The sequence below is a fragment of the Pezoporus occidentalis genome, unplaced genomic scaffold, assembly GCF_034315485.1.
Source record: "Pezoporus occidentalis ecotype Australia unplaced genomic scaffold, CSIRO_AGI_Poc_V1 ctg44, whole genome shotgun sequence".
In the NCBI taxonomy this organism is placed as follows: Eukaryota; Metazoa; Chordata; class Aves; order Psittaciformes; family Psittacidae; genus Pezoporus; species Pezoporus occidentalis.
The window spans coordinates 4,785,087-4,808,601 of NW_026915769.1; the positions used below are offsets into that span (position 1 = coordinate 4,785,087).

General features: G+C 41.4%; 1 protein-coding gene and 1 long non-coding RNA gene across 3 annotated transcripts in view; one reads left to right on the forward strand and one right to left on the reverse strand.

The window, feature by feature from the left end:
• Nucleotides 1-23,515, forward strand: part of LOC134172126 (uncharacterized) — a 447,287-nt gene that overhangs the window by 233,923 nt on the left and 189,849 nt on the right. The window lies entirely within an intron of this gene.
• The window catches only part of LRP6 (LDL receptor related protein 6), a 128,019-nt gene that overhangs the window by 13,621 nt on the left and 90,883 nt on the right, over nt 1-23,515 (reverse strand). For both annotated transcript variants that reach the window (XM_062634961.1, XM_062634960.1), the window contains exons 9-18: nt 22,260-22,549; nt 19,275-19,501; nt 16,603-16,787; nt 14,520-14,846; nt 10,770-10,972; nt 8,751-8,962; nt 8,374-8,564; nt 3,793-4,002; nt 2,348-2,473; nt 805-1,041 (exon numbers count right to left, since the gene is read on the reverse strand). In XM_062634961.1, the coding sequence (XP_062490945.1) occupies nt 805-1,041; nt 2,348-2,473; nt 3,793-4,002; nt 8,374-8,564; nt 8,751-8,962; nt 10,770-10,972; nt 14,520-14,846; nt 16,603-16,787; nt 19,275-19,501; nt 22,260-22,549 (2,208 nt within the window). The remainder of the gene's footprint in view (nt 1-804; nt 1,042-2,347; nt 2,474-3,792; nt 4,003-8,373; nt 8,565-8,750; nt 8,963-10,769; nt 10,973-14,519; nt 14,847-16,602; nt 16,788-19,274; nt 19,502-22,259; nt 22,550-23,515) is intronic.

Below are 23,515 nucleotides of genomic sequence, written 5' to 3' on the forward strand. Positions count from 1 at the left end.
ATCACTTTTCATCACACAGGAAGTGCATTAGTTGGTATGCTTTTGTTTGAGCTGGAGCCCATGTTTTGGAAAGAAAATCAGCCTTGATTCAAAGACTCTTAGTTTCTTTAAAGAAGCAAAATGTACTGAAAGTATATAGAGAAGAGGCATCTTTTCCAGCTTGCAAGTTGTCCCTACAACTCTTCACTATTTTGCAGTAGGGACAGGGCGAGTTTGCTCATGTTTCACATTGTAGAGTGGTGGGGTGGTTCAGATTCCACCAGATTCCTGTCCTTCTCAAAACTAAGAGAACCTAATTCTCATTGTGCTGGAAACAGCACTTCCCTCAGTAATGATGGTGTAAATGCTCTCTTTTGCTGTGCTCTATAGGAAGAAGAGATCTCCAGAAATCTCACGTGTCTCTCACTCCCATTTACTCAGAAAAGCTTAACTTCACTTTCTTCATGTACTATAAAATAAACAACCCCAAGACCTTTACAAGGTACACAAAAAACTACGACAAGGATTTGCTTCACTTTGTAATTCACTCCCAGTTACTGGGTTTTTGGAACTCAAAACCATACCACTTTAAATATCACTTTTCATAGAGTTTAAATCACTGTGCAGGAGGTCATTGTTATTTCCATTTCACAGGTGGAGAAACAGAAGTATGGAGTTGTGAAATAATGGCCCATTTAACAGACCAGTTTGAAAAATAGCAGAACCTCAGGTCCTTCCCAATTCTACCCAGCAATAACTTTGGTATTTATCATAGTGTTCTCATAACAGCTCTATTGTCACCAGACTTTGAAAGATCCTTTGTACCTTCGCAGTTCTTCTCATCCGAGTTGTCCTGGCAATTTGCTTCTCCATTGCACCGAAGGGCACTGTCTATGCACTGTCCACTTTGACACTGGAACTGGGTGTCTGAACACACCGGGCAGTTCTTTTCGTCACTGTGGTCTTCGCATTCAGTGAAACCATCACAGCGCCAGGCCACCGGGATGCAGTCAATCTCACCTGTGAAACAGGTGAACTGCTGAGGGGAGCATGTTGGTGGCTCTTTAAAAATCAAGCAAACAAAGAAGAATTAAAAATCCAGGTGAACAAACAGCAGATCAGGACAGGTAAGAACAAGAAGAGCTCAGATGCTTTCACATATCAAGCAGCTGATAAACGTGCCACGTCATAAGGTAACTTCCACCCCCACTGTAATTTGTGCATATCCTGAACTCCATGTGACTGATGCAGGCTCACCTCGATGGAGGGTCATTAGGCAAAGAAGAGAAACAGAAATATGTACACTCAAAACAATTGTCTTCCCTTCCCACTTCAGCCTCTTACACTCTTAGCAACTCAAAAGTCTTATCATTTAAAGTCAACGCGCTTTTCTACTCCATCTTTCCTGCAACACCACTGTATACACAACTGATGGCTCACTTTCTTGTCATGGTACAGAAAACATTAAAAGGATGTAATGCACTGCAGATGGATGCACTGTGACTCAGTGTCTAGTTATGGGCCCTCGACAGCTCTGTTCGGTCAAAATTCTTTTAAAACAACAAAAATCTGCTCCACCTAATCAAGTCCCACTGTCTCAATACAGTTGTTATCTGTTAATCTCATACAGTAAGTAAGTGCTTTTTTTCCCCCCTTTTTTTAATCCTCTTTTTTCCCCCTCCTTCCCTCCCTTCCCCTTCCCTTTTTGGCCTGGTCTTAAACTTGTTCTGAGAAAATATCTGGATTATGTTAGCTCTTGCTCCATCGTGAGACCACGTATCGCCTTGATAGTGAGAAGATTGCATAATAAGTCCATTCAGTATGGTGGCACAAAACCCCCCAAGCATTAAGTGCCTTTCCTTTCCCCTACCCCACTTCAACCCCACCCTTGGAGACACCAGGGCATAGGCTACTGTGGCCGTATCGCCATGGAGGAGGCAATTTGCCCTTCTGGGACTGCAGTTCAGAAAGACACACACGGGACGAGTGAGGAGGACAGCAGGGAAGAGTAAAATGGCACAGACATGGTGCAATATGCCAGAATGTGAGAACCTACCACTATTTGGAAAACGAGAACACACAGAGTGACAGAGAAGAACTAGTGAAAATCATACAACTGAAAAATCCAGTTGAAATAATTCAGCGGTCTTAAATAGGAAGGGTGAACAGAAACCCTTATTCAACAGTGAACTAGTAAACCTCTCTTACTCCTCAATACTTGCAGATTTAGCTGGTAAGCATGTCGAAGTGTGTAACAGCACCTGGTGCACTGTCACATTCTTTCTGCTCAGAAGCCACCCCTAAAGATGAAACCCCCCCCCACACCCAGAAGCTGAGAGCTTAGTGACAGAGCATGGGAAGGACCTACCTCCGCAGGACAGCTCATCCTGCAGCAGAACAAGGTGGACTGGACAAGAGCAGCGCGTGGTGCCATCGCCCTTCACGATGCAAATGTGCGAGCAGCCACCATTATCTTGAGAACAAGGATGTTGTCCTGTGGTTTTAAAAATAAAGACAGGTACTCACAAGAAATCCCCACCTCTTTTATGACTTTCAGTAATTTCTTTGGGCTCACAGGACTCCCTTCATTACTTCCTTACCCCTGGGGAGAGCACTACTAAAAGCGGCTCTGAAAAAAATGTATTTTGTTGCGTGTGTTTCTTCCCTTTAGAGCCATCATTAATTACAACGCACATCAGTAACTGCCCATGATCTGAAACACTAAAAATCATGCCATGGGGTCTACTGAAATGACACTAAACTTTTTGTTTCTTGTGTGAGGTAGAATTAGTTCTCTGCAGCAAAAATAGTAGCATTAGTAACAGAAAAACATGCCTTGGGTTCCGTACTTCCTTTTCTCTATCAAAGACCATTAAAAAAGTAAACTTTTCTAATTTATGAATTCTGTCACTTCCATACTGTCTCTGAAACTCAAATTAACATGCTCTAGATAAATATGTCTCTTCATTTTAATGTTTAATAAGGACAACACACTTCTCTTGGAACTTCTGACAAATTTACTGAGATTAATAGCACACACAACTAGTAGTAGTCTGCAGTGAAGCTTTAATTAAACATCCCCAGACATTTTTCTACATATTTCTCCAAGGCATGCACCACAGCCTATTAACCAGGCCTACTTCCTCCAGGATGACAGCAGCTCCACTGATTTAACCATCCAGCTCCCATCGTTACAAGCGTGTGTGTGGAGAAATGCTATACCCTGATAAACAGAAAACTTTTTAAAGTGCAGCCATGTTTAACACAAATTGTTATTTAAGGCATGCTTCCTTTCTGCAACACACCATTGATCTTCTGGCATTTACTTTCAATACGAATTGCCACCAACAAAAATTGTTCACTTTTTCTTCAAGCAGGCAGTCCACTGAAACATCCGACTGCTACTAAAAGGCCCTGAGAGTTGTGCTTGTCTAAATGGAAATAAACACCTGATAATGACTCACTAGCATGATCCAGAAAATCTTCTACTAGGGATAACAGGATGTTTCCAGTGTGTCTACAGACACTCATATGCCAGGTGCCGGCATGGGACTTCCAGTAAAGTTGTCATCAGCAACAAAAGATGATGCTGGATTTGTGATAGATTTCCAGTCCATTGCCAACTGCCTGAAGGAAACAAACTTAATTGCACCTTGGCAATGTACAGACACAGAACGATACCAACTTCTGGCCCCTCCGATCTGTACTGATGTCGCCCAATGACAAGGCCAAACAGGCTCATCTTTCTGCAGCCACTCCTTGGCTCAAGCCCCACAGGCACTGTTTGCACTTGCAAACAGAGACTGCACTTACTGTATTCCTGAATGTTGAGCTCTTTTACAGCATGGATGTCACTGAGTTGTGCAATACGAGCTTGGACCTTCGTACGTCCTTCTCGACCAGTCATATCAATCTTTTCAATCATCTGCTGTTGCCTGTCAATCCAATACAGCCAGTTTTCAAATACAGTTAGTCCCACAGGCTGCAAGATATTAGAGTCTTCCAAAACAATCCGGTTAGCACCTGCGGAAGGGAAAGAGTGGTTTAGCTCAACTGGAATGAACAGGAATACAGTCACAGATATTTTCTACACTACTCACACCACTATTTTCTACTACTTTTACACTACCAGGTAAGCCAACTATAAAAGCAATCCTGGTTCCCCTTATGCAAGACTGATACATTTTGCAGACAGTTTCTGCACTTCAAATACAATTACTGTCTGGAGTTTGGTGCTCAGCTCCATGCCCTACCCCGGCTTTTGACTGATACGATGGGAATCGGTAATACTTTTCATTCTATCCTTTTTTTGAGAGATTAACTGCTTTGTCTTGGCACACAACAGGGAATAAGAAGATGAATTATTAGCTTGAGTTGACTAATACAAGATAAAATCCAAGTGAAGACAAAGTAGTTAGCACTTCTCACATGAATGATGAGATTAAGGTAAACACTTGACTTCTGACTTCCTCATATTCTTTCTTTTCAACTACATCATCTTCATAAGGTTTTCAGGCTATACTGGGAATGCTAATTTCTTCCTAGTGAAGAGTTACTTTCCTCAGTTTGTTTAGCAATCACCAGTAGCAGGCCTTATACCTCCGAAGAGTATTTGCTGACTTTTACACTAGATTACTCTGCATTAGAACTAATCAAGAGGGACTGTCATGGTTAAGACTCAGTCCACAGCTATTTCAAAGGTATCATTAAAGACTGTCCGAAATCAGTGAAGACTTAGTAGCTCATACACAAAAGGAAAGTATGTTATTCAAAGCCTGAGAGCTCAGGAGTGAGGTTTAATCCATGCTTCCTTTATTTTACATGTTATGACAAGGTCATTAACACTAAAATATTCTGTGAGGTTTATCAGATTCTGAGCAGAAAATGACTCACAGGCATATGGATTTGCTTCAGTTTTGAGATGTGTAGCATCACATAGTGTAAACTCAGGCCACAGCTTGAAAATTTACATATAAATCCTAGTGTTTCAGATATTGGGGCTCACAGCTATGCTTAGTTTTCATTTTTACTACAGGAGACAATAGCTTCACATATGTTCATCCACAAAATTTCTAGTAAGTTTTTATATTTTGTCCTGTAAAAATACGCTAGCACAACTGAACACCAGAAAAATTCTATCCCGTCTCTACCATATCCACACAACTAATGTTATGGGACAAAACCCACATATTTAATAATTTTATAATTTGAGCAAGTTCTATATCCCTCTGCTTTGTTTAGTAGCAAGAATGTTTTTTTTGGCTTGTTGAGAATTTCATCAACAATATGTCAGTGATGATGTCCTACAACTTCAGCTATGAAAAGTACTTTTATCTCCATCTCCCTAAAAGCATACAGAGCTCAGAAGTTAAGTAATCTTTCAAATATTTAGTAAGTGGTAACATCTAAAGCTGAACAGGGAAATTCAAATATTAATCCTAAGACAGACTGGGCTCTCACCCACCACTCTGGAACAACACCAGCAATGATCTGATTAAGAAAAGATGTTGACGGATTCTGAAGGAGGTTATACCCAGACTGATGGAGAAATTAATAGACTGAGTGATGTAAGTTAAACTAAATAACTGCAACCATCTATTAACACCCAAGAACATGACTCATTGCATAGGGAAAAGGTAAGAAACAGCAGCCTGCATCTTGAGGAGAAGAAAAAGTAAGCTGGGAATAGGCAAAAATGTAAAGATGACAGGAAGGAATACAGTTGAGACTAAGACCTTGACCTACCCAAATGGAGTCTGTACATGCCCTGCTCTGTCATGCTTATGTCAATCAGAATGACATTTTGCTGTATCCTCCTAAAGCTCTGAAGCTTAAAATAGTCACTCCCTTAATGTCTTACTCTTTCTTTTTAACATTTGTGACCAAGTGTAACTGACTATTTCTCACTAAACAGAGACACTGAAATCCCTCCTTCTATAAACCAACAATAAAATCCAAAGCTGGCCCATCAGGGTGCTAGTCCCCTTTATTGGTAATGTCAGATGAAAGGGAGATCTGATTAAGAGGAGCTTTGTCTCCTGGCATCACCATTCACTTTCCAGCAATACCTTTCAAGACTTAAAAACCAACCAAATAAATACAAAGATCAGGGCACACCCACAGCTCATTCTATTTCCACATAAAAAATTACTTAATTCCAGAATCATTAGACATTTCCAAATCACACTAATTATTCTGGAATAGAAGAACTAATTTCCAAATAGTTTCCATGGTAGGGAGCTAATTCCAGTCATCTTTTCATAAACAACCCCTTAATCATGTGAAGAATCTGGTTAGCTTCAATAGGATCTCGCATTTGGGCAGCATAACCAAGTCCTAACTGCATGCCTGAAGGAAGGAGGAAGAGAAGGACTTCTTCACATAAAAGGCATTCTAGCTCTCCTTTCTGGGTACTGGCATCTACAGAGTTGACAGAGAAAGAGACTGTACATGTTTTTAAGAAATTAATATGCAGAAAATTCACTCTGCCAGTCAAAAAAAGCCTTTTAATCAGCATTCCTAAGCACAAGAATGCATCTCAGAAGTTAGCAATTTATGGTGGCGATTACAGCAATCTATTTGTGGTGAAAATGCTAAAAAGCAAGAGAGGTTTTGGAATGGTTTTTCAAGTTCTTCGAAAATATGGTGAGCTTTTACCACACAACATTGGTGATCCAAGAGCCACATCTTTAGGAAAAAAAGAAAACAACCCACAAAACACACAAAAAAACCAACCCCAAAATCAAAATCAAAACAACAAAACCACCACAAACAAAACCCAAAGCAGATTCATTAAAACCAGACAGAATTAGAATTTTTGTCCCATCTCCTCCTCTGGTGTCCTAATTTGTGGCAGATAACACAAACTGAGAAAATAAGCATGTGTGTGGTTCTGCTGCCCACTACTCATACAGACCCTAGATCTGGGATAGCCTAGAACATACCAAGATACACCCTACAGCATCTTTTTCAGAATTATTCACTAAGGTTATGTCCTGTGTTTTAAACTAGTGAACAATCAGGATACCGCAGTTCATTAGTGACCCTTAACTTTTCAGTGACACACCACAAGAATCACTGAGAAAAAAATACTATCTTTCTCAGTCTCAATTCCAATCATCTAGAGAAACAGAAATGTTTTCCTAAATAAAAGCTTACTGTAGCAATTAAATAAAAGGCTGAAAATCACAGAGGTGTTAACAGGATTACATGCTGCTACTCTGAATGAAGGTATTGTGTCATCAGTGTAAGATATTAGTACAAACTACCATACTCTTGTTCAGTTTTCAAACTCATGCACAGACTGCAAAGTGAGTACTTATTTCCTTACACGGGTATTTATGCTTCTGATAGTAGAAAAACACTCAGCTGAAGTACAAGGACATGCACTATTCAAACTGGGGATGGACTTGCTGCAGAGGAAGAAACTCTGCACTGCCCTCCACAAGCAGCAGTGGGAGGGGGGCATATACCCCATCACCTAACAGAGGAGGGTAAGTTCGTGCTCAGAACATCCTGTCACTCCCAGCAGCAACATCCAGCCCAATTCATATCACAACAAATTAATTCTGAAGCCACATGAAACAATTAAGCTGTGAATAAGAGACATCTCAGTTTCACCCAACCTGACTGCATGGTTTTCTCTCTTCTCTTGCTCCAGTTCTGGTTGCTTTCTGGACTCTTTCCCGAACCAATTCAGCTTTCCAAAAGAACCGAACACTGTCCTCTATTCTCTTTTTTCTGCATATTATTTTTTTTTAAATTAAGTTATTGTTTTGCTTATGTGGTTAAGGGTTAAGTGAGCTGAATCAACTCACAGAGGAGGTCAGATGAGCAGCATAACCAACTTTAGGGAACAGGCAAAGAATTCCATAGCTGCAAGAGGGAGTTTTTTGCCTTTTGAGAACAGAGAGCTGTTAGATCTGCTCTATCCTTCACACATCATTTCACCCTAAATGACAGGCACAGAAGTGACCTGCACACTTGCTGCTTTAACTCTGGAGGAGAGATTTTTCCACTAACAGGAAACTTTCCTCTGATTGACAGACTACTGCACCAAAACCAATGCCTTTAAAAACAACCCTCTCCCTCCCTTTTCCAAAACTGCTGCAATTTATTTGTGAACTGACTTTGGGAAACCACACAAAGGTCTTGCAGTGAGAACCTGAAGTAAATAGCATGTGTAGCAATTAATAATGCAAATCATAGATAGAGGCATGAGACTGTAAAGGCACGCTGCGTGAATCATGCACATTCCCTGGCTGGGAATTTAGGGAGTGATTAGAATCACAGTACAGACTGTTTATAGTAGGAAGGAAAAGAAGACACCTTTCCCTGCATTCCCCCACACCCACACCACACAAATGAATCACTGAATTAAAAGTGCTACTCTACCTGAAAGGTCACTGCTTTCAATTCTCCGCAGGTCTGAATCAGCCCAGAACAACTTGCCTAGCTGGCTGTCAATAGCTAAGGCTATGGGCTTGCTCAAACCACTGAAGAAAAGGACCTCTCGTTCTGTTCCATCCAATGCTGCTCGCTCTATTTTAGGAGACCTTTCCTGTAGGTTGGTGAAATACATGTACCTGGAATAGGGATAATTGGAGGAAAAAAAGTTTATTGGATCTTTCCACAGTTTTACTATATGACCAAGACACATTAACAAATGACATTTTTATTCCAACAAAGAGAAACCAACGTGCAGCAAGAAAACAATTTGATTCTCAAGACCTTCAGCCTGATTTTTCCCACATTGTATTTCAGCTACATACCCTTTCTCTGGGTTCACCACAATGGCCCTGGGCCTATCTTGATCTCCTTTGAGCACTACCCCCATGGGTCTCCCATCCAGGCGTGTCACATTGATCACATTAGTAGCTTCACAGGTCCAGTAGATATAGCGACTGTAGATGTCAACGCTCAGGTCATAAGGCTGCATATCTAGGTTCTGATTGGGAACTGGACTTGTCACAACAGTGAGGCTCTACAAAGGAAAGAAAAACAACCCACAGAAGAGCATTTAATCTGATCTAAAGTGAGCAATTTTATTTTGCTATGGATGCACCACATCAAACTGCTTCTCAAGAAAAAGGAGGTGGCCAAAATACTATCTTAAAGTAAGGAGACACCCAGCTTCAGTTGCCCCACCAACACGTTTGATCAGATATAGACACTTAGTCCTGACGGTCTGTTGTAATTGCAAGCATGTAAATTGGTTGCAGGTCATAAGACTTCGCAATTTTAATCAGTAAGTCCAAACTGCATTTCTTCTTGCCTTCCTGATGACTCTTTAAGTTTGGTTTGGATAGACCCAAACCCAGCACACATTTAGCGCTCTATAGCTGAAATACATAACCACTATTTCCCAAAGCTACAGCTGAACAAATGAAAACACAGGCAAAGTGAGGCCAGACAGCACTTGAAATTCTTGCCTTGTTCTTCTCCACCATCACTGTCATCATACTAAGGGGACATAAGGATGAATAATAAATGGGAAGGTAACTCTGCCAACAGACAGAAAGGACATCAGTCACCACAGTGACTGTAGAGCATTTCCAGCTGACACCTTTCTGCTTCAAAGTTCTTGCCTTCTATTGGTGCAGGCCTCTGGAGTTCATGTGCCTTTCTTTCCTTTTTTTTTAATTTATTATTTTTAAAGAAAGAACTTGCTTGTCTCCTGTAGGGAAAGCTGAACTGAACTGGCATCTTCCATGGGCACTTCAAAAAAATCTGAAGAGGAGAGATAACTCACAGAACACAGCCTCACATCATCTTTTTTGGAGAACTTTGTGCTTTTGAGGTGAGCAGCCTCCACCCTCTCAACCCCAAATTAAACTTCACCAGAAAATTTGCCTAACTTTATTTAGCTTGTCACTTCTTTGAAAGGGTTTGCCTACATGTCTTACATTTGTTTATTCTGCTGAAGCTGGCAAAAGCCTTGTGACTTTGACTAGTTTGGGGTGTTAAATTATGTAAATATTCCAAAATTAAAATGATTGCTAAATTAAGAGTTAACGTTGAAAGGCCTTCAGCAGGATCCAACTGCCACCACACCTACCACCAAAAACCATATTCTCTTGCAAATTAAACTGAATATAGCACCTATGTGTTGTTCACCTTAATCTTCTGCTCCTCCCCATTCAAAAACTCAGAGAGAAAAAAATCTATTTTAAAATGTGAAAACGTGTAATCCGTCATTGCTCACAATTAACCTCACTAAACCTGCCCCACCTTTTGCCCTACTCCACCTTTTCTGTATTCCCCATCGAATGCATTTTCCCAAGCCTGCTACTATATCTCTTACAGGTCACTAGTCTCCATCTCCTTGCTCAGGTTAACAACAACTCTCCTCCTACTTCCGCCAGAACCTGGGAGGCTTCAGGCACAGCCATGTGCCAGTCCCACCCTCTTCATTTTAGTCAATGTCCCTGCACCCTGCTCATTTGCAACTCTTCCTTCTCTCTCACACACACTCCATTTCTCCCAAGAACCTTCCCTTCCATGTTCTATTTCTCTTAGACAGGGGCTTCCAACAGCCCCCAGCCAAAAGAGAAAACTGAACAAATAATGCAAAAATATCCTTAAGTTGCCCTTATTTTTCCACGTTTTATTTCTTGCGGTACCTCCCAAACTACTGGCTGAGGACTCCAAAAACTCCAGACGTCACTTGTTTTGCCGAGTGACAGCTAGTAACCTGCAGGAAGTCCGTGTATCTAAATTATTCATGTACAATTGTTGTGTGTAAAGCATGCTTTCCTCATCTTTTAGTAATTCCATCACCCACAGGATACCTGGCTGCCATCTTCCTGTGCCTTCCGGATGATGTTCTGCCGAGAATCAATCCAGTACAGATGCTTATCCAGGGGGTCGTAATCAATGGCTCGAACATTCCTGAGACTATGGATAGGGAGTATGATATCTGGACTCTGCTGCTCATCTATCACCATGCGATTAATTGCATTCTTCTGGCTGAACAGCAGGAAGGTTGTAGGAGCTTGATGGGATTAAAAAAAAGAGGAGCGTGAAAGGGTTACATAGCAGTAATGTTGGGTATTTGCATGTTCAAAAAAGACAACTATGTATAACCAGACAGTATCTATTGTTTCATTCCCCTTCTTCTTTGCCAATAAAGAAAAAAATCAAGACAAAACATTAAAATCCTAACCTCTGATCAGTTTGGAAAGCCTTCCAAATGACCTCTTTTTACTATAAACGTCTGAATGTGTATGAGACAGGCAAAGATAATTTTGTGCGTCACAGGACTAACGAATGTGAAGACTTCTGTCAAAATCACCTCAAAGAAGAATGGTCAACCACGTCTCCCAAAGAACTGTCAATTTTCTTTCTAAAGGGGGTTCGGTGAAATGCAGTTCCACTATTTGAACCTTTTTCTAGGTACATTTCTACTTGCAGAGAAAACTGAGCGAAAGCCGGCACTGGTTCCTTATTTTGAGGTCCCAGGGAAGACAGACTGCCATTAGAGTAGTTCAGTTCTGTTCCCACAAACCCTTTTCCTGCCTGCACTGGAATGGAACAACAACTAGTTCACACAAAAATCTGTTAGGTCTGTTCAAGCCTGCATTTTGGAAGAAAAATCTATTCACTCTTCTCAAATTTATATATCTTATTTCCAGGTGCTCATCTGGGAATGCTAACCTGCAGTTGGAAAAAAAACCAAACCCTGATGCTCCACTCCAGCTGTCTAGGTACCCAGCAAAAACTTCCTGGACAAATGATTGAGTTTTTTTCTTAGAAGTATCATCAAACATCAGAAAATAAGACTTCTCTACCCCATATGGCTGTAGTTTACCAGCTGTATCTTACATAATCAGTTCACAAGGCATTTAATACGTCGTTAGAAAGAAATTATCCCTGTATTACATTACTGGGTCAGGAATCAGAGTAGGTTGTTAAACCATTTTCCCTTTTCACAGCATTCTTTTCAATAATGGTCTGCCTGGAGCCACTGCTGTGCAAGACGGCACAAGAGCCAGCAGCCAGAAATGCAGTTTGCAGCCTCCCTGAAGTTTATACAATCAATTCTCTATAGCATAAGTCTGGAGAGATTAGCAGTGGGACACTGCACTCATTCAATCCAGCCTGTAAAACAGGTAAGGCAGCACCTGGGAAAGGGGAGTAGGCTAAAAATCTTCCAAAGAATATCATCACCTTGCTTTGTTATTTTATGCATACGCTTTGAACATTTATTCAGGCTGCTGGAAAAAAGTAAAGTAAAGGGAGGGGGGGGAAGTCTCCTTGGTAACTAACACTCAGTCCTAACATCCTGTAACAATCAGGCCTAATTTGCTTTCTGGAAAACCTGTGTTTCCCCTCCAAGCATTTCTCCACTAATTTAAGCCTCCTTCTACTTAGCTCTAAACTGCAGAAGAAAGCACAAAAAAGGCAAAGCAAAGTTTATATGAACGTGTACAGCAAAATATTAGATTTGGAAAACATCAGCATTCTTACCAAGCAGTTAAGTGAGTACTGGAGGGGGGAAAAAAGCTTAAGATAAAACAGTGCAGGTAAACATATCATCTTAAGCATCTAAAATTCTTTCCACTTTTCCCCAGAGGCACCCTCTCACTGTCTGAGATTGCCTGGCTTCCAACTTTGAATTGATGGCTCATTATAAAAAGCAACAGCAGAATTTCCTCCCTTGAGTCCCCACATCTCTGAAACAGCATCAATTTCAGAAATCCCGTCTCAGTTTTCATCATGCTCCCTCCCAATGTTCACATATTTAAACTATATTTTTGGCAGGCAAATGGAGTACAATGAGCCCATCTCCCCTGTAACACTGCCTTCAAACTTTGTGACACATGGTAGGTCTGATGAAATCTGTTACCCTTCCCACACTTCTGAGCAGTGTGTCCTTCCCGTAATTAAAAGAATCTATGCCCACATGAGCACAGCAATCTAGAAGGGAGGAATTGGCCTCTAGACAGGGCTTAAGCTATTAACATGTTTAGGAGTACACAGGCAAGTAAAATAGGCGAGAGAAAGTTAAAACAATCCATGCTCCAATTATAGTGGCCAGGAAAAAAAAATTAAATTCTACGCAGAGAAGCTCAAGTCTCCAACAACCTACAAATGAGAAGCTGGAAAGTTCCCAGGTTTGACCATGGCAGAAGGAAAACTCCTAACACCTCATGAACGGCCCTGAACTGTACCGTGAGGACTTGGCTCTATTTGCTTACAACACATTTGCTGTATTTTTCTCCTTCCTTTGTTTCCAAGAGCATTTCCACAAGAAAATACGACCTTTGATCATTTTGATACTTATTCTCTGCTGGAAGTCAAATTTCTCCACCTACAAAATCACAGTCATCACCAGAGAGGTGCCAGCATGTCTTGTAACTTGCAGGAAGGTGTGAACATGTCAGAGTACAATAATCCAGTTGTCATGCAAGCGCCCCTTCTAATAACAGAAGGAGGCATACAGGAAATACTGGGGAGTGGAAAAGCAGAGTTTTCTGAAGACCAAGATTTAAAAAGAAAATTCCATGAGGTGGCATTCATGGAACAAGCTGCCATGCTTTTGGCTTTAAAACAGCTGGATGTCTCTACTCATGCATGATGTGGATGAGATACAATCTGTCTCTCTGCACCATGAATCTCTTCACCCACTGACGAATCTGAATGACACCAGTGGAAATCAGCCATCCAATATGCCTGCCAAAATTATGAGCTTCACTGGCAGCCAGTTATTGAGAGATGGATAAATTATTTGGTTAGAAACTAATTACACACAGCCTAAGGGGACTTGCGGTTCATTTTCTGCACAACAATAAAGAAAAATAGGGCTAGGCTGCGCTAAGATCAGAAATCTGAAATCTGAAGTGCTGGGGAGGCCATGAAGCCATCCTCTGCTCACTAAGGAAGAAACACTTTTAGGGGTATGAGAGTGGCCCACCTCAGAATCTCATCAGCCAGCAAACATACAGAATTAAATCTTCACCAGTCAAAGACTACACAAAGTCCAGAGTATAGACCAAAGCATCACATACCCTTTATGTCAGGCAAAATTAGAAATAAATAAGCAGATAAAACAAGCAAGCAAGCACTTGAGGAGGGTTTGACAGATACAAAACCAAAAGAACTTTGAGCTTTCCCGTTTACACAGATTTAGCTGAGTCACTGTAAAGGTTTGCTTACAGCAACTCTTATTTTACGGTGATACTGGTGGGTTGCAAGACTAATTTTTTTTTGTGTGCTTTCAATGCCCTATCTTCTCTTAAAAGTCAGTAGGATTTTAGTGTTGCAAAATTACATTTTAAAAGGCATGTTTTTATTGAGATCTTTATCTAGCCATATATCCTGCTTCCTATGGAGAAAGGGAAGGTAAGGAACCAAAAATATTTCAAGTACATGTACATGTTTAACGTTACAGATCGAAACTAGCTTTAACTTGGCCTATTAGCAAACAAGCCTCACTATTTCACATAAAACCAAAACTCTTCTTTCCTCCAAGTACAATGCTTGCATCTGTTATCAAACATATCTGCCTTTCTGTTTTATTTTCATTCATTATGGCTTACCACTACAAGTCCTGTTGTCGGAGTTCAAGGAATAGTGAGCTGGGCAGCCACAGACAAAACCACTGACAGGGACTGCCAAGCACAAGTGAGAGCAGTGACCGTTGCTAGAGGCACATTCATTCCAGCCTGCCTGCCTGGAGGAATGGAACACCAAGATATCCATAACATAATCCAAATGCCCTTGGATGATAGTCCGGTTCTGGCCACTGGTCTTGTTGGCTCGTTCAATGCTACGCCGGCTCCAGTCTGTCCAGTAAATGTAATCCTGATACTGAGTCAAGCCAAATGGGTGAGGCAAGTCATCAGCTATAATCTCACGGTCAAGTCCTGTTTCCAAAAGGAATGGAGAGAAAAAGCAGAATTAAATGGGGACAAACACTATGCTATTTAATGTTGCTGGACATGTCCCCTGAACAGAAAGGTTAACACATACATAGTTTAAAGTTACTATTTCATTATTACAAAAGTAAATTATAAAGTAATGTACAATATTCAAAAGACCATTCTGAAGCATCAGATCCTTTCACAGGAACGTGCTAATCATGCTCCTGATTCACAGAAGAGAATGTACTTTTCCTGGAGAAAAAAAAAATGTCTGTTTTGAAAATGATCAGGGCTCTTAAAGACTCTGTCTTTTTCTTCTTCCCTGAAGCAAACAGAATGTCCCTGAAGGAGATGCAGGATCCTGACACTACAGTCCCTGTTCAGCATCTCTCACACCACATTTGGGTCCCTGCCTGCGGCTTACAGAGAGAATTGTTATGAGCTTAATAAAATTCTACATTGTATTATGAGAAAACTTAAATGCACAACATTAAACTAACCTGTCTCTGGAATGCAGTAACAGGAAGGAGCAGTCAGAAACTCAAGGTAGGAAACCGTCAATTGTGTATGCCATGGAAATGCTAACAGACCTTAAGGAGCAGGGCATGGCAGGGGGTGAGGGGGAATGATTTCAACCCTGTTATTTCAAACCACTTCATTACCACAGAATGTCCTGCTGTCTAGTCACAGAAATTAAGCAGGAGATTACGAAGCAAGAAGCCATTCCCTCTTTGCACTGAGAAGACAAGGATGCACAGCCCCACACTCTGCTGTCGCAGGCCACAGGCACAGGAAAGATGAAATTCCAGTGCCATCTCCAGTTCTACAGTGCACAAGGGAATGCTGGGCCAGCCTCAATAGCACACCAAAATACAGGATAAACTGAAGAAAAGCTATTATATTACATATAATTCTTATAATGCATTTTCCTGGTTTTAGGTTTTTCTAGCTTTGTTCCAGTCTTGCAAATGTACTGCTTATAAGTAACTCCTTTAGCCTTAAATATTGACTAGTGATGACACTAATCCAAATAAACTGGCACACAACAAGGCACTCTACTCTTGCAGGTGCCAAGAAGTTAAGATACTGTGCAAGCCTGAGAGGGCTTGGGTCCTCAGTATACTACCCTAGGACAATGAAAGAGTAAAATATTCCATATCCATCTAGCTGTAATGCCCAGTTTATAAAACCATCACACAGACCCCAGCATGAATGAACCTCCCTCCTCCCCAATGACTAGTAGAAGCCAGAAAAAGTTCCTTAGTGTGCAGGATTCTTGGGGGGTGGAAACATGCCTGAAACCTGAGGATACCAATAAAGACTAAAACCCAAACTGTATTAAATTACATTGTGAAATATATCCAATAAACTGCTGTTATCTTGGCTTTCTCTCTACCTTTCTACAGATGATGAAGTGTTTGTTATGTATTTGCCAGTGCTCTTCAGAGCAGCAAAACAAGGCCCTCCAAAACACTTAAAGTTGACAGCTTTGTCCTACATATAACTGAAAACACATACAGCTTGTAGAATTTTAATTTTGTGAGGAACTGTATCACCTACAAGAAAATCGAGGTCTCGCTAAATGCTCTGTTGCATAAACATCAATTATAGAAGCAAATGTTAAAGGCATGTGAGTCTGGAAAAAACTATTTTTGTCTTAAGACTTGTACCTCTGCATTATTTAAGCAATAATTTGCCACAGGGAACTGCAAAAAGGCAGCAGCATCCCCATTATGCAGCCCAGAGCTCTGGGGCTTACCTAACATGTTGGAGGATTCTATCAGGTTGGTATCGAGGTCAGTCCAGTACAGTCGTCGTTTAGCATAATCAATAGTTAGGCCATTAGCACGTCCCACATTGGGCACCAAAGTAGTCCGCTCACTGCCATCCATAGCAGCTCGATCAATCTTTGGCTTACCACCCCATTCAGTCCAGTACATGAACCTGATTAAAAGGGAAAAAGGGGAAAAAAAAAAACAAAACAACAAACCCAAATTTATTCCAAAGGAGAACTCAAGGGGAGAAACACAACAAAAATCCTTAGAAAGACAAGGAGAAAACCAAGAGCTGTAAATTCAAGCATTTATTAAGCCCATTACACTAAATATTTTTTCCAAATACTAGCAAGGAAATGAGTCAAGTTTCCTCAAAATGCTTCCAACATTATTTTTTCCACTTGGAGCTGGATTTTCACTAGCAAGTTCCGTATGAAAGCACTTCAATCTTAACTAATCCATGCACATCAGTTAAGAGGTAAAAGGTTGGCAGTTGGGGACATTCATTTATACCTGGTTATTCACCAAAATATTTTTTATGATGCTTGGCTTCTGTTCATATTCAGTTGTCCATCAAATGAAGGAACATAGAAAGGTAGGTATGCAAGATACTTTTGTTAATAGGTGCCACCGCTCATCTCCATACAACTAAGTCAATCAGCCATGTAACACTGTGCTATGTTTCAGTCAAGGCCACAATAACACAAAACTGTATTGCATTTCCACTGGAGCAAAAGTACAAACTAGCACATACTCATGGGCCATCTTATGCCTCATTTGGCAGAAGCACGGACTTGTACACGTTTACATTTTCTTTAGGCACTGCAGAGTGGGCTGTATATTTGACATTTGGTGGCTAGTCAGTACCTTCTTCCAAAATGTAAAGCCAACACCATTTTAAAAACAAGTGAGATATAGCTAGCCAAAGCTCACACCTTTTTGCTTTAATACCTCTACTAACAAACACCTATAAAATGCTTTTAATTTCAACCAACCACACATGGGGAAGGATGCTTCAGAAACTGTCGATCAAGAGGGAGCTATTCTTTAGACACCAGGAATATCTGTACATTTTTCTCCAAAATTTTGCAAGAATTTTGTGCATAAATTCTGCAAATTGTACACACAGCATGGACCTGTTCAAACTGCCCCCATGGTAGTAACGCCATGAGAACATCCATATAAAGTACAACAACATAGCTCAGCTGTACAACAAAAATAGGCGTTTGGACTCAAAACTGAAATCTCTTTTTTCTTAGTCTGTGGTGAAGAGACAAAGCACTGAATTATAATAATCCTTGGAAACATCACAGAATCATAGAATGGTTTGGGATGGAAGGGACCTTAGAGCATAGACAGTTCCAATCCCTCTGCTATGGGCAGGGACACCTTCCACTAGAGCAAGTTGCTCAAAGCCCCATCCAACTTGGCCTTGAACACTGCCAGGGATGGGGCATTCACAACTTCCCTGGGCAACCTGTTCCAGTGCCTCACTACTCTCAGAGCTCACACTAAAGAATTTCTTCCTCGTATCTAACCTGAACTTCCCCTGTTTAAGTTTTAGCCCATTACCCCTTGTCCTATCACTACAGTCCCTGACGAAGAATATAACCCTAATCCCTGATAAAAGAAAGCATTATTCCCAGTGTAAAATTAGAATAACTGGATCTAACAATCTGATGGTCTCAGATAACTTCTGACATACTTGTCCAGACAACCCTTGGCATGTCAGGGCTGAAGCCCACATCTGTGTCCCAGCAGGGGAGAACTCAATTACACTAATCACTGCAACAGTTGCCACCACCTTGTTGAGATGAAGCAGGAGGAATGTGTTCACAGTTCTCTGCACTGCTGTAACTCCTGCAGTGTCACTGGAAACTGTGATAATTTCATAACACTCAAAAATGAAGTTCCCTCATTTGTAAAATAATACAATGTTGGTAAAACCTCAAAAAGGTTTTGCAGTAATTAATGTCAAATGAGCATTTCATGGTAGGAGAGCTATTTCGGAAGCTAAATAAATAGTTTTGCCTTGCCAAGCCTCGCTCCTTCCTCCCTCCCCCTGCTCAGTGCCCTACTTTGCTATTACATTTGAATCCAACTGAGAAGTTTCTCAGGAAATCCTTCATTTTGGGGATAGGTGGGTATAATTGTTTCCACCTGTTCTTTGTCCTTGCTTCTCTTGTCCATACCGACTAAAAAGGCCCTCTTATCTGAAGAAACAAACACCTTCCTTATTCTCAGACAATAAGCTTCACTCCCCCACACTCAATCATTTAATACCTTTATTGGACCCTAACTTGTGATAAAAAGGATCCTCATTTTTAAAAGGATAAATATTTTCCTTTTCAATGCTATAGTCCTTTTCTAATTAATGAATTCCATAAACCTAAAGCTACTTTGATTCTGTGGTTAATTAAAAAACTAAATATAAATCCCTTTTTAATGAGCTCCTCTGATTTTTTTTAGCTTTCTTAATGATTATTCAGGACATTAGGAGCATATTCCTCCAGCCTTCATACTTTAAATTACCAGGTTGTATTCCCCAGCTCAGTTCTCTCAGGATTTACATGCAGTGCCTAACTAACATGCCCTAGAGGAAGTATTACGATGCTGTTTTTCACCATTCATAAACAAAATTAAATCAGCAAGTTACCCCTCAGCAGGGTCCAATGCCAATGCCCGAGGACTGTCGAGATCTTTCCACACCAGCACTTGGCGATGCTGTCCATCCAGCTTTGACACTTCTATACGATTTGTTCCAGTATCAGCCCAATACAAGTTCTTCCCCAGCCAATCTACAGCCATCCCTTCCGGGTAATCCAAGCCAAACTCCACAACATGTTCCAGTGCGCTGCCATTCATAAATGCTCTGCTGATGGTCTGAAGGGATACAAAGATACAGGCAAATTAGAAATTTTACCAGTCTGTCATTGGGCTGGTTGCTTTCTTTGCTGCATTTTAAACACTTTCAGATTTAGGCATCTCATAGGAAAGACGATCTTATAATATGCTACTTATTTGCTAGGCGAACAATGCTGCTATTCAGAGGTAACGATTTACTGTACTCTATGAATGTATTCTGTGTCAATTACAATAGCATTTCACTGGGGAAATAAATGGATAACTAGTCTGGTTCAATTAAGCAGTCTACATGCTAAAGTGACCTTAATAACTCAGTGCCAGCTTCGAGGGGGAAATATTCTGGCTCTCCCAGGACTATACAAAAGCATCAATGTTACAGCATTGAGTGTTATTTAAAGCAGCCTAATGAAAAACTTCAGGACAGAACAGCAAATAGAATAAAACAATCTAACAACTGATTAGCTCATTAGCACAAGTCCTTCAATACTGATGGTTTAATTTAATTTCACTAAGTATAATTTCTTCTTGGTCTTTATTCAAAAGAATTCTTTTAACTCTTGCCATCATGGATCAGCCTGTGGCAACAAATACAGCCAGAAATACATCTTAATAATACATCAGAATTTAGACATTCCCTGATTTACTATGACCACTTATAAGCCTGAAAGTAAAAAAATAACATCAGAATGGTATAAAAGTCTTTTTGGCAAACATGGGCTTCCTTTCTGTGCCCTTAATATTCCCCTCCACACAGGCTCCTCATACCCATAATCCATCAGAAGTTAACACAAAGACCAATAGTTTGTTTACTTCACAGCTTGGATGCTACCTGCAAATTTATGTCAGTTTGGGAGAGTACACAGCAGGGGAGTTTGTATCTCAGTCTTCATCTGTATCACCCTTAAAAATTGATCAGATCATTGCTTTATTTGTATTTCAAACACAGCTCAAATTAATACCATACCTAAAGAGTTCAGCCAAGTCACCTCGCTCAAGCTTACTAAAACCGTGATTTAAATTTTTATGATTCTTCAGTTACAAAAGCCCATGAGTTATTGGCACAGATCTCAATCCAAATGCAGAAAACTTTCATTAAAAACTGATTTTTGTTGCTCACAATTCAGAATCCATCTATAACCCATGAAAAACAAAGGGAATAACTACTCACTGGTAACAGAGATAACAGACAATAGACAGATTTCTGTCACTGCATTAACCACCACATTTAAACACCTACTTCAACGTTTTCTGATTTGTTAGTCGAGACCCTAGACATGTTTTACAAAGGCTGTGATTCACAATATATCTCATGTGCAGTAACTACACAAGTTAATGGATAAGCAAGACCCATTTTCACTTCCTGACCCAAGACAAGGCTTCCCCTACTAACCATATCTGGCGAAACATCTGTGATTCCTCCTGCCATATGGCATTCTTCTCAGCTTTCTGCCATAAAAACTTAATTTTTGCAAACTAATCCTTTATGTGAAAATGTACAGATTACATTTAAATGATGTGGTGGGTTGAACCTGGCTGGATGCCAGGTACCTGCCAAAGCTGCTCCATCACACTCCCCCCTCCTCAGCTGGACAGGGGAGAGAAAATATAATTAAAGGCTCTTGGGTTGAGATAAGGACAGGGAGAGATCATTACTCAGCAATTACCATCACGGGCAAAACAGACTGGACTTGGAGAAAACTGATTTATTACCGATCAGATCAGAGCAGCATAATGAGAAATAAAACAATCTTAAAACACTTTCCCCCTACCCCTCCTTTCTTCCTAGACTTCACTTCCTACTTTCTCTACCTCTTCCCCCACAGTGGCAGGGAGGGTGGGAAATGGGGCTGTGGTCAGTTCATACACATTATCTCTGCTGCTCTGTCCTCCTCACAGGAAGGACTATTCATGCTCTTCCTCTGCTCCAGCATGGGGTCCCTCCCATTGGAGACAGTCCTCCACAAACTTCTCTAATGTGAGTCCTTCCCACAGGCTGCAGTTCTTCACTAACTGCTCCAGTGTGGGTCCCTTCCTTCAGGAAAACACTGTTCCAGCATGGATCCACAATGGAGCCACAAGTCCTGCCAGCAAACCTGCTCCAATGTGGACTCCTCTTCCCATGGGGCCAAAGGTCCTGACAGAAGCCTCCTCCAATGCAGGCTTCCCTGGGGGTCACATCATCCCCCTGCTCATGCATGGGGTTCTGCAGGTGGAATGTGCTCCACTGTGGACTTGTGTGGGCTGCAGGGGCACAGCTGCCTCACCATGGTCTGTACCACAGGCTGCAAGAGAATCTCTGCTCCACCACCTGGAGTACCTCCTCCCCTCCTTCTTCACTGACCTTTGTGTCTGAAGAGCTGTTTTGCTCACATTCTGATTCCCCTCTCCTCTGGCTGACATTTATTGTGCTGCAGTTCCCTTTCCCCTTCTTAAATATTATCCCAGAGGCACTATCACCATTGCTGATGGGCTCAGCCTTGACCAGTAGCCGGTCTGTCTCGGAGCTGCTGGTACTGGCTCTATCAGACATAGGGAAAGCTTCTAAAAGGTCTCACAAAGCCACTCCCATAGCTCCCTGCTACCAAAACCTTGCCATGCAAACCCAATACAAAAGATACATAGGAGAGAATGCCGTTAGTATTGCAACAATGCATGCCATTCTTGGAACATGCTCTTTTACCTATCCCTTGAATCTTGCAAATCACCCTGTCAATCCATTCTTAAGTATCTCAAGAACCTTGCAACAACTTAACAGCCAATACAGAAAAGTCCCTACCTTCAGTGAAATGTCAGTCCAGTAAATCCGATTGTCTGTCACGTCAAAATCCAGAGCAGAAGCTTCCTTGACCCCAGTGAGTGGAATAGCAACGTTGTTGTTGTTCGTTTCTAAAGAGATTCGTCTGATATCTGCTCTCCGAGAGAACAGCAGGAAAGCTTCTGGGACGATGCAGGTCTTCATATCATTGATGAGCTCTAAGCCTATGGGGCAAGCGCAGCGAAGGCCTTGTGGTCTGTACAGACACAGATGGCTGCAGCCGCCGTTGTCCTCTGCACAAGGGTTTGTACCTAAGCATGCAACGAAAGCAAAAACAATCATTACAAACTGACTTCAGCTGGAAGATGAAGCCAGTTTTCATACGCATCAATGATACTATGAGTCCTTAGGGAAATACATATTGTTTTTTATCTTTTATTCTCTGAATGAAGCAATTTTTATTCATTTCCTGTAATCCTATGGACAGATGTTACTCAGCTGGAAAGACAGTGCTTGTTTTCCTGATCCCATGAAATAAACCCATCATGAGGGAAAGGGATCTGGACTCCAACAGCTACTGGTGTTCCTGATTCACAGCACAGGCTCTGAATGGACATTAAACACCCAGAGGTCCCATCCAGAGGGACCTTGACATGCTTGTAAGGTGGGCTGATGCCAACCTCATGAAGTTTAACCATGCCAAGTGCAAGGTCCTACACCTGGGTCAGAGCAACCCCAGGCACAGCTACAGGTTGGGCAGAGAAGAGATTCAAAGCAGCCCTGTGGAGAAGGACTTAGGGGTGCTGGTCGATGAGAAAATGAACATGAGCTGGCTTCAGTGTGTGCTTGCAGCCCAGAAAGCCAACCGTATCTTGGGCTGCATCAAAAGGAGTGCGACCAGCAGGTCGAAGGAGGTGATCCTGCCCCTCTACTCTGCCCTCGTGACACCTCACCTGCAGTATTGTGTGCAGTTCTGGTGTCCTCAACATAAAAAGGACATGGAACTGTTGGAACAAGTCCAGAGAAGGGCCACGAGGATGATCAGAGGACTGGAGCACCTCCTGTATGGAGACAGGCTGAGTAAGTTGGGGCTGTTGAGCCTGGAGAAGAGAAGGCTGCGTGGAGACCTCATAGCAGCCTTCCAGTATCTGAAGGGGGCCTATGGGGATGCTGGGGAGGGACTCTTCATTAGGGACTGTAGTGACAGGACAAGGGGTACCGGGTAAAAACTTAAACAGGGGAAGTTTAGATTGGATATAAGGAGGAAATTCTTTCCT